The sequence below is a fragment of the Micromys minutus genome (assembly GCF_963924665.1).
Source record: "Micromys minutus genome assembly, chromosome: X".
NCBI classification, from domain to species: Eukaryota; Metazoa; Chordata; class Mammalia; order Rodentia; family Muridae; genus Micromys; species Micromys minutus.
The window spans coordinates 78,617,651-78,629,469 of NC_137970.1; the positions used below are offsets into that span (position 1 = coordinate 78,617,651).

The 11,819-nt window shown below is 37.7% G+C and overlaps 1 protein-coding gene across 1 annotated transcript; it reads left to right on the plus strand.

Moving 5' to 3' along the window:
- Window positions 1-8,657: 8,657 nt before the first annotated feature.
- PWWP3B (PWWP domain containing 3B) lies at window positions 8,658-10,716 on the plus strand (the record flags this gene model as incomplete). The annotated part of the gene is given in 2 exon segments (XM_080910160.1): window positions 8,658-10,676; window positions 10,678-10,716. Coding segments are annotated over 2 exon segments (2,058 nt in total).
- Window positions 10,717-11,819: the final 1,103 nt, after the last annotated feature.

Sequence of the window (11,819 nt, forward strand, 5' to 3'; positions counted from 1 at the left end):
CTCTCTCTCTCTCTCTCTCAGAGAGAGAGGAAAGAGAACCTTAAAGCCTTTCTCCAACAAGGCTACACTTCCTAATCCTCCCCAAACAGCCCCACTCCTGGTTAACCACTCCTACAATCTAAAGACTCTTGCATAACCTCCTCCATGATTTTCTTATGCTATTATTTTATAGCTACACCCTCTCTCTTTTGGAACATCAGCAATGTTATTTTTTTCACTATTACTCTCCTGTTATTTTGGAAGTACCACAAATATTAAATCCTACAGTGTTATGGTGCCCAGGTTCTAAGTGGCCCAGTCCATTGTGAAGTATCTTCCCCTTGTGTGCAGGCTATATCTTGTTTTTAGTTAGCATAATTTTGCAAAAAGAATGAATTGTCACATACTACCATGATTATATGAAACTGTTTTAGAATGGAGAAGTAGGAGAGGATGGGAGAGGAGAAAAGAAGGAGACAGGCTAGATGCAGAATCAGGTACAATAATTTTCTTTGAAGTTTCGGTAACTCCCAGCACATAATTCTTTAAGATTCATTATATTGAATCTTGGCTGTTCATCCCACACACAAATATAAAACATTTTTTTATTTATAACGAGGGATTTGCAATGTGTCTTAGTGATTACAAACATCAACTCTCAAGTCAAAGTACCTAGGTCCAAATGCTGTGTGCCAAATACACTGTGAAGATTCTCATAAGCATTCCTTAATCTCTTTAATGCCTCATTTACAAAGTGAGAATGCCAAAAATGCTCACTTATTTAGTCTATGTGCTATTATAACAGGGTACTTGAGACCAAGAAATTTCTTCACAATGGGCAGATAGTTAGTTCACAGTTCCACAGGCTGAAATATTCAAGAACTGGGGGGGGGGGCATATCTGTCAGGGGCTTTATTATTACATCATGAGGCCACAAAAAGTAGCATAAAGTGGAAGAACAAACAAGACAGAAAATGAGAAGGCCTCAAGTTCATAACCTTTTTACTGGAACCCATATTTCTACAGTGACTAAACCACTCCTGCAACCTAGTATTAATAGATTCACTGGAGTTTTAATTGACTCATAAAGGTCTCTCATCTCTCAACACTTATGCACTGAGGATTTAAATTCCCAAAACATGAACTTTGAGGGATATGTAGAACCTTGCTAACAAAACTGCCTGGCATGTGGTAAGAAATCACTGGCATGCATCCTTAATAATAATACTAGTAATGTTTATGTTGGATGCAATGAGTTATCTGGTTAATAGTAAATTAGCAGGCATGTAAAATGATAGTTATTATATATTATTTTTACATCATGCACTTCATAATAACAGCACCAGTATAATTTCAGAATTTATCATTAGCAGTTATCGATCTTCTCTTCCTTCTGAAAAATGGTAAAGTTAAAAACGAATTCATGGAATTGGTATAAGTTTGGCTAACGTGTGCACACTGTGGAAAATAGACAGGAAAGTGTAGTTTTGAAGTATAAGCACTATGTTTTACGTGTACTTGGGCATTCAAATGAGTAGATAAAATATTATAAAGTATATAATCAAAAATTCTCTTCAATTAAATAAAGTCATATCTAATGCATCAGCCTAGGAATCCTCTTTAGATTAAATAATAATAAGTATTATATAAGAATGATTTTTGGGTTATTAGAAAATTAGCTATTTTTGTGCTGCTATTCTAAAGACAAACTGGGAAATACATGCATATAGCTAAGATATAAGTTGTTCTATAAGGTGATACCAGACTGTGGTAGTCCAGTTAGGGACTTAGGAGTTCTAGTCAGTTACACTTTTTTTCCAGTTCATTTCTTAGTTCATAATAGCTTTCCAAAGTGTATCTGTCTATTGTGGTCAATTTCTAGTGAACATAAAAAGTAGTGAAAGCAAGGCATTGAGGCCAGTTTAGCAGTTTATCCCGTTTTGGTGGCTTTGTCTTTAGAACCTTCACAGATATTCAGTTAGGCAAATAAAAAAATTTCCTGTAGCAGAGTGCCACACCAAACTCATAATTTTCCTCCCGAATCACAAGGAGACTATATTCCCTAGGCTCTACTGTAGTTTGTGTTCTACACCTGAGTTCTGGTTAGATGCCAGAGGCCAGTGGTTGTATTTGCCAGAAATAGCCCTTAAAATTGTCCACAAGACTGTCCGTCCTCCCTTAAATATCTAGCCAGACAAAAAATTATGTACCAAAGGATTTCCAGGCCCAAGAAGATAGTAAAGCCATAGGATGGAAAAAGTTTGGGTCCCTTAGTGACTGCCTGAGACAGAGCATCCTCCCCATTCTGTTGACTTGATTGACCTAACATTAAAAATGTTTGGGAATGCCAAGTCAATGTGGTGGGGAGGGTGATCAGGAATGAGCGCTCCTTTGTGAAGACAAATGGAGGGGGAGGGGAAAATGGGAGTGGGGGGGATAACATTTCAAATTCAAATACAGAGAGTATCTAATAAATTTTTTTAAAAAATTAAATGTTTGGGAAATGTCCTTGTTATATGATAGAGCATCTCTGGGGTATATGCCCAGAAGTGAAATAGCTGGGTCTTCAGGTAGTACTATGTCCAATTTTCTGAGGGATCACCAGACTGATTTCCAGAGTGGTTGTACCAACTTACAACCCCACCAACAGTGGAGAAGTGTTCCTCTTTCTCTGCATCCTTGCCAGCATCTGCTGTCACCTAAGTTTTTGATCTTAGCCATTCTGACTCCTGAGAGGTGGAATCTCAGGGTTGTTTTGATTTGCATTTCCCAGATGACTAGGGATGTTGAGTATTTCTTTAGGTCTCAGCCATTCAGTATTCCTCAACTGAGAATTTTTGTTTAGCTCTATACCACATTTTTAATAGGATTGTTTGATTCTCTGGAGTCTAACTTCTTAAGCTCTTGGTATATAGACGCTCTAACATATAACAAGGACACATGTTCCACCATGTTTATAGCAGCCTTATTTATAATAGTCAGAACCTGGAAAGAACCCAGATGTCCTTCAACACAGGAATGGATGTAGAAATTGTGGTACATTTACACGATGGAGTACTACTCAGCTATTAGAAACAGTGACTTTATGAAATTCCTAGGCAAATCAATAGAACTAGAAACTATCATGCTGAGTGAGGTAACCTAGTCACAAAAGAACACTCATGGTATGCACTCAGTGATAAGCGGATACTAGCCCCCAAAAGCTCTGAATACCCAAGAAACCTTACGAAGCTCAAAAAGAAGGAAGGCCAGAATGTAGATGCCTCAGTCCTTCTTAGAAGGGAGAACAAAACACTCATGGGAAGAAATACAAGGTCAAATATAGGAAAAGGGATTGAAGAAAAGATCACTCAGAGACTGCCTCACCTGGGGATCCACCCTATATACAGCCACAAAACTCAAGCACTATTCCTGATGCCAAGAAGTGCTTATTAGCAGGAATTAGATATCGATGTCTCCTCAGGGGCCCTGCTAGAGTCATACAGATACAGTTGAGTATGCTTGCAGCTAACCATCAGACTGAACAAGGGACCCCAGTGAAAGAGCTAGGGAAAGGACTAAAGGAGCTGAATGGGTTTTCAACTTCATGGGAAGAACAACATTATCAACCAAACAAACCCTCTAGAACACCCATGAACTAAAACACCAAGCAATGAGTTCACATGGAGAGACCCATGGCTCCAGTTGCATATGTGGCAGAGAATAGCATTGTCTGGTATCAGTGGAAGAAGAGACCTTTTGTCCAGTGAAGGCTTGTTTTCCCAGTGTAGGGGAATGTCAAGGCACTGAGGTAGAGAGGGTGATTGGGAGAGGGGGCACCTTCATGGAACCAAGTGGAGAGGGAGGGGGATGGGAGCAGGCAGAGTGGGATGGTAGAAGGGGATAACATTTGAAATGTAAATATTAAAAAAAAGAAAGAAATGTAAATACAGAGAATATCCAATAAAATAATTTTTAAAAATGTTTGGGAAGTGAACAAGTGAGATTTGTGAATACCACAAACATTGTGTAATTTATTTATTAGTACTACCTACAAAATTCTAGCCTAGAGATGACTTTTATTAGTGTATTTGTATTTATTACTCTGACACTAAAGGTTATATAAATGTGATTTTAAAAAATATACATTTAACAAGTACACTATATGAATAATGTCATATAGTATGTTATACTGAGGCATACAAACTTCTCAGGTTATCAGCTGTAATTTATATATAATTATACTTAAACTGGTTTTCTAATTTAAAACTACCATAGAGATATTATGAGGAACAAAGGGCATGTAAATTAAAAACAAATCCTCCTTGCATTGACTTTCCCAAGTGTGAAACATACCAGCAAGCACTAGAAAAAGCAACGTCCTGTTATAGACTAGGATACACAGACATGGCTAGCTTCACTCCAAAGAAATGACTTTTCCACCTTCTCCTCAGAAATGAACATTCATATGAAGCAATCTCTGAAGGATTCCTAAAGCATGTAAGAGAAGAACTGAGTCAAAGTGGTCCTGTACCATGCTTTGGACACAGAAAAGGAAATAAAAAAGTTCTTATTGAAAATAATGTACTGTTGTTATGCAATCCCAATCAATATCTTTCTCATTCTACTTTAAAAGACATTGAGCAGCATGGATTTCCGTGAACCTATAAATATATTTGGTTTTCGAGTACTGTTTCTATTATATTTTAGAAATTTTGTATCTGTCTTCATCTGGGAATTTGGTATATGGTTTTCTTCTTTTGTTGTGTTCCTGTTCTTAAGTGGAGTGTGTGGGGTGTGGGTATATTGGGTGTGCAAGTGTGTGTAGGGGTGTACTTGGGAAGAGGAAAGGGGCCAGTTGAAGTGGGAAGAAGGTATGTCAGTGGGAGATATATAGGAGCAAAGCACATGATGTGTCATAAAAACATTCAGAAGGAAGCCCATCATTTCCCAGTACTAGGAAGAAAGAAAAGAACAACCTATAGTCATAGGATGGCAAAGAATGCTAGTTAAAATGTGTAAGAAATATTTAAATTGGAGTTTTCTTACTATGAAATAAAGTGTTTTGCAACTTCCTCAAGAAATCGTCCACCCCCAGGGTTTGAATGTGAATTACACAGATCCTTGCTGCTAATTACACTGTAAAGTTCTTTAAAGGGGAACATTTCCAAGTCTCAACAACTCAGCGGGTTTTTCTTGGCAATTGTCTCTCCTGTAATTCAGGGAGTGGCCTTCAGCTCTGCGTCACGGTGGGGGCGGAGCCTTCTCTGAGCAGTGAGTTCTGTCCTGCCAGCCTTGGGGGAGGAGCTGCATTTTACAAGGCTGCAGCTGACAAGAAGCTTCAAGGTAATGTCTGACTTAAATTTATTTTCTAGTGACTTCTCGGAGCTCTGGGATAAAAATGAGAAAAGTGAAAGGATGATCTTGGGGTGGAAGGAACGGTTTGTGATTTTTAGAGAATTGCTAGCATTTTGAGGACATTAATCCTCTGGAACTTTTGTATCTCCCAAGGTTTTTTTTTTAAGTCCACAGAGGGGAAAGGGTGATCAGATTACAGCCTCTAAATTAAGGCTTCAGGGCAGCATGGCTGTTCATGCTAATTTCCTAACTTGGCAGACCTTGTTGATATTACGAGGTGTTCTGTTATTCTACGAAGTTTCAGACATTTATTCATTTACACAGAAATAAAACTGACAGAAGTATTCAACAACAGTGTATTCATACATTTGCTAATTGGAATACACTGAAAAGTATGGATATGCTATATACATATGAGTACAGGAAGGGGCTCAAATGTGCAATTGAGCAAAGACATGAACATATAATATATGCATGTATATGTATGTAGTTGGAAAAATATGATAGAAACTTCTATGTTAGCATTCAGCATTTTGGGGTAGTCAGGCTGCTATTTTTAATGTGTAACCCATTTTAGTATCATAAGAATAGCTTGCCTTCTGATTATTTGTTTAACTGTAATAAGAAATGAAGTTCAAACAGCAACCCATTTTCTTTAAACACAGACATTCAAAACCATGTATATATGCTTCCACAATCATACTTAATTTTTTTCCAGTAGTGGACATTTTCCTAGGTCTGGTCAAATAATAGTATGGTTGCTGTTCTGATTATAACTCTGTGTGTCCTCCTTGCAATCCATTATTTCATGTCATGTGTAGAGCCCTAATTGCCAAAAATCATTTTATGTATCATCTAAGTGTAGAGATAAAACAAAATATTTGGTTTATCACTGGAAGCCATTTAAAGAATATTATATGGTATGATACATGCATGCTCTGTAGTATAATGTGTCTGGTAATAGAAAACATTAGCCTCCACATTAAGTAATTTGAAAGTTTCTGAGGAAAAAAGGGACATGGTAAAGAGAGAAGATAATTGAACAATAATTACATAGGATACATATATATATATATATATATATATATATATATATATATATATATATATATATATATACACACACACACACACACATATATATATATAATATGCATGCAACTAAATCTGAAGAACACATCTCTAATACAAATCCATATAATCTATATAGTTAGAGAATCAGGGATGGCTTTACCAGTCTATATTTTTAAAGCAGTAATTTATTTTTATTGTTTTTACATCTTAAGGGAAATATGCAGATAAAATATTATACACTTGGGAAAAGCTTCATTTAGTAAGTTATGCAAACTCATGTGGAAAACATTTATATAGAATTCAAACCATACTCTAGAGTGAGTCTCATGAACCTAGTTTGAAATGGGCATTCATTCTTCTATCTGTGTAAGCAAAATTCTAGAAGGTGAATATTAATGGTAAACATTTGTGTCTCGTTGTACTTAACTTTTATATGTACATGTATTTTGTACCATTTCAATTTAATAGGCTTCTGAATCAAAACAAATATTGTGGTAAAAACACCATCCTATTTCTACCCTGTACTATAAACCCTTAAATGTTTTATTTAATGTTCTGAATTCTTTATTTGGTATTGGGAATCGAACCCAGGGTCTTAAATGTGCCAGGCAAACACTCTAACACTGAGCCACATCCCTAGTGCTAAGTGCTTATATTTAGCATAAGAATTCTCAAAACCCCCAAATCTCCTAAATTTCTAGTGCAGTTTCTATCCTTCTCCCATGAGAAGGATCTTGTGTTAAGGCCCTGCTTATATAGCACCAGCAGGCTGCAATTCCTGTATTGATCACAAGATGGCAGAAGCATCAGAAAGCCTGATTTCCTTCAGGGAACCATTTGTATGAAGCAGACAAACAAGACAGTGATACTTCTTTCTTAATTAATAAGATTATGAGACACCGTGTGCCACATAACTCATTCCATTGAAAACAACTGCACGTTTAAATACAGAATCCATATGATGATTAATGGGGAGATTCTATCAGAAAATCTATATTGTGATTCATAGGAGACACAAGCTAATTTGTTACCTTCCTCCCTTCATGCCTCACCTCCCACTTCTCTAGAGTGAGATCCATTTCAGCATGAATGGTAAAGAATGTTTCATCTTAAGAGAACACAGGGGACAGACAAATATGACATCTGCATTAATTATTGTCTCATCTCTGTAGTGCACAAAGGCATGCCCATTAGTTTGGGTAGGCAGGGTTTGTTTGTTTGTTTTTAAACACTCCTTCCCTTTATTGATTGGATTTCCTGTCTTCCTTTTGTACAGCTTCAGTTAACAGTAGAGGTGCATGTGATTGGAGTGAGCCCAGAAAGCAGCATTACTACAAACGTGCCCCAAATTGTGAAAGGCCTGCTTGGAAGTCAGCCGGTGTGAGGATCAAGATAGTTGGCTATCCCGACTGAGGGTGAGTAAGGCTCTTCCCATTTCACAAAATGCTTCACATTTGAAAACGTGCGAGGTCTTAAAGAAAACTTGATTTTGCTTCCTGCTTTGCATCTGTAGCATTTGACTTTTGAAGCAATGTTTGTATTAACATAATTCAGTTAAGAGTTTGAGGTAAAGCCATATGTTTAATTTACACATTGCCTTTTAGTGTTAAGGAAACATTAGAAGCATTTGAGAACATAGTAGAATTCCGTTTCTTTTAGCCCATTCTGCAACTTCTAAATAGGACTTTGAGAATGGAGCTGAACATTCAGTGAGCCCCCTCCCATAATATGATCCTCATGAAACCTAAATTTGAAGATTCACTATCACAGGTGACATACCAGGAATGTGAGAATATCAAAGTATCCACTGACTTATATCCATTTCCTAGCATGCAACTCCAGTACTTTTACTGATGCATATTATTCAGCAACAAAAGGAGTTCTTTAATTGGGATTATCATGCAAGTTTCTTTCCTGGTATTGTTACCTCCTTATCTATTAAGCTGCAATAAGAGACCTCACAGTTCAGTTTATTTCTTCTGCTTGCATTTGTTTGACTTGTAGTTCAGCAAGATACTTTTCGTTGCTAATAGTGTTTTCCCTATTTCAGTGTCTTCCAGAATTCTCTCATCTAAACAACATGTTCAAGTATCCTGGGGACATATTTGTGGAAGAAAACGGTGCACATAAGCTATAAACTCTCTGTGGTTCTGAATCAAAACAAAACTTTATTAAGACTGGTGTTTTGCTAGCAGTTGTATTTGCAGACACAAGGCTAGCCAATTTCTTTGTCTGTAATACTACTTGGCACACTAATCTAAATCATAATGGATGGCGGGTATGTCCTATGTAATTGGAAAGACCAGTTGTGGCCAGCAAAAGTTTTAGATAGGTCTGAAAGTCCTTCAGACAGTAAGAGGAGAAAGACAGAGTCCATAGAAGTTGAAATACTTTCACTGGATGAGAAAATTACCGTGGAAAACAAAGACACAGAAGTCCTAAGCAAATCTGCTATTGAAGCCATTATGTCCTCTCTAGCAGTACAGTCAGAGATCAGTGTTGCACCTAGAGAGGAGACAGCCTATGAAAGATCACTGAAAATGGCACTGGAAATCGTGAAAGAAAGAACAAATCAGAGCCAAGAAAGCATGTCTGAAGAAGAACATACTGCCACAGCATCTGAAAATGTACCAGAGCAGCCACCTGATTCACCTCCTCATAAAAAGTTCCGCAAACTTGAAAGCAACCTCCAGGAAGACTCAGCTTCCATGTTACTGTGCTCAGAGAGTGATGATTCCCTGTCCGATGATAAGTTGCAGGTGCATACAACCAGTGAGAGCGTGCCAAGTGAAATGGAAACAAAGCCGCCAGAAAATGTAAGCTGGTGCCAGACGTACCCTTCATTTTCAGATGATGATGATAAAAAAGAAGAAAAGAAAAAGATTGACATCTCAGCAATCATGTCTGTGAATTTATCACTCAAAGAAGAAAGCGAATATATTAAAGAAGAAAAGTTTGACCCCTCATCAGAAGATCTCGCTGTTCCCAAAGAGGAGCCCCAAGACATCCTTCCAGAGGCCCAGGCTGTTTCCTCAGAGTGCCCTACTGTCCCAGAGAATAATGTGGAAGATCCAGGAGAGGGCCCATCAAATCAGAATCCAGGCTCCTATGCCAGCCAAAATCAGTCTTCTATGGAATCAGATGTAGTTGCTGAGACATCCACTGCAGGGTCCTCAGGGGACTATCAGGTTTCCCTTCCTACCCGTGATACAGTCAATGGTGATCTACTACTTCAGAGACTGGAGTTAGAAGATCTTGAGGAAGAAGCCCGAGCTTCTGGCAAGCTTTTGTCTCTGAATCCTGCCTGCGCAGCTGCGATAGAAAATGATGATGAGGATGACGATGAAGACCTCCCACGCTTCATTCTCCGTTATGAGACACGTGCATTTGAAACCGGAATGATAGTGTGGTTTAAATACCAAAAATACCCATTTTGGCCAGCAGTGATCAAAAGCATTAGGCGGAAAGAGAGGAAAGCGAGTGTGCTTTTGGTAGAGGCAGACATGAGTCCTCAAAAGAAAGGTGTGAGAGTATCTTTGAGAAGGCTGAAAAAATATGACTGTAAAGAGAAGCAGGCACTAGTGGAGAAGGCCAGGGAGGAGTACCAGGAGAGTATCGATTGGTGTGTGTCACTGATTTGTGACTACAGAGTTAGACTAGGTTGTGGTTCTTTTACTGGCTCATTCTTTGAGTATTATGCTGCTGACATCAGTTATCCAGTCAGGAAAGTTATCAAACAGGATACCTTCAGAAATATCTTTCCAAAGCTTCACAATGAAGACGTGGGAGAGCAATTGCCAGTGGCATCCCATGCCAAGAGAGTATCTTTCCAGAAAATTCTCCCTGATCGAATGAAGCCTGCACGGGACCGAGCTAACAAGAACCTGGTAGATTTCATTGTCAATGCAAGAGGAACAGAGAACCACCTCCTGGGCATTTTAAAGGGCACAAAAAAATCCAAGTGGCTGAAATCATTTCTGAATGCCAAGAGTTTCACACCCTGTATTGAAACCTACTTTGAGGATGAAGATCAACTGGATGAGGTAGTGAAATATCTACAAGAGATTTATAAGCAAATTGACCAGAAGATGCTGACGCTGATAAAAGATGACAAAATTAGGTTTGTCTTGGAAGTTCTTCTGCCAGAAGCAATTATTTGCTCGATTTCTGCTGTTGATGGCTTAGATTATAAAGCAGCAGAGGCAAAGTATCTGAAGGGACCATCCCTCGGCTGTAGGGAGAGAGAATTATATGATTCCAAAATCCTATTTGAAAAGAGAAGGAGGTCATTACCAAATGAAGGTTATTAAGTATGCCAAGAGTTGAAACCAAAATGGAAGCTAGATGAAACTATGGAAAAGTAATCTTCTAAAAGTTCCAACAGTGAAGGGAGGGTCTTTGAATTCTAAGTTCTTTTCTTTTTTGAGGATCTGCGAGATCTGCAGATACCAATACATCCACCCTTATTTTCTTGTGCTTTTTCAGATTCAGCTTTATCAGTATATTTTTAGCAGTTTGACTTTCTAATATATTTTGGAATGCATAATTCTTAGGCAACTTTAGGGGAAATGTGTTAGTGTTATTTTGTTTTATGATATTTTTGTGTCTTTGCTGTATAGGTAAATACATTATGCACATTCAGTTCAATAAACTGCACTGGTGTTAGATTTTAAGCAAGAGAATTAGACAGGTTGTCTAAAACAAATACCAGTTATATATTTTTTGGTCAATTTTTTTTTATAAAGTACTGACTTTTCTCTTAAGATAGCCAATTTATTTTTCCTGCCATGCCTATTTATTTTTGGGGAAAAATCTCTAAATCATAGAACCAAAGATAGATTAAAATTTGCCATATGTATAACTAACCACAATTGCTTTTGCAAGAAAACAATCTAAAGTTAAAAAGTAAATGGGTTATCCACATGTAATCTATCTCTCTCTGTATGTGTATGTGTATAACATCTCAGCATGAAGAAAATGATCGTTCATTCTACACTTCTCTGAAATTCCAGTTTGAGGAGTGTCTGGCTTTCAATGCTGAATAACTCTAAGGCAGATAAGCTTCTGGCTATCTTCATTATTGTGAGTAGGTCTTAATGTAGCAATTTGAACACATGTAGAAGACAGTTACAATCTGTGTCAACAGTCTATCCACTCTACGGTCCAGGGTTACTGCTTCAAATCCATCTAGTTTGATATAAACTAAGAAAAGCAAGCACTATTCTGTGTTCCATCCTTTCTCCAAATGTAAAGTCATTTGTCCCAACCAAGCAAGCTTTAGCATCCGTATTACTTCTAGAATGGTTCCAATTGGTTCCAGTCACATGAATGCCAACTGGTAAATCATTCCAACCTACTCGATGGACCAGTATCTGGAAAATTGGAAAAATGTTACAAGAAAAGTTCTTTACTTGGTATGTGTGGCAGTT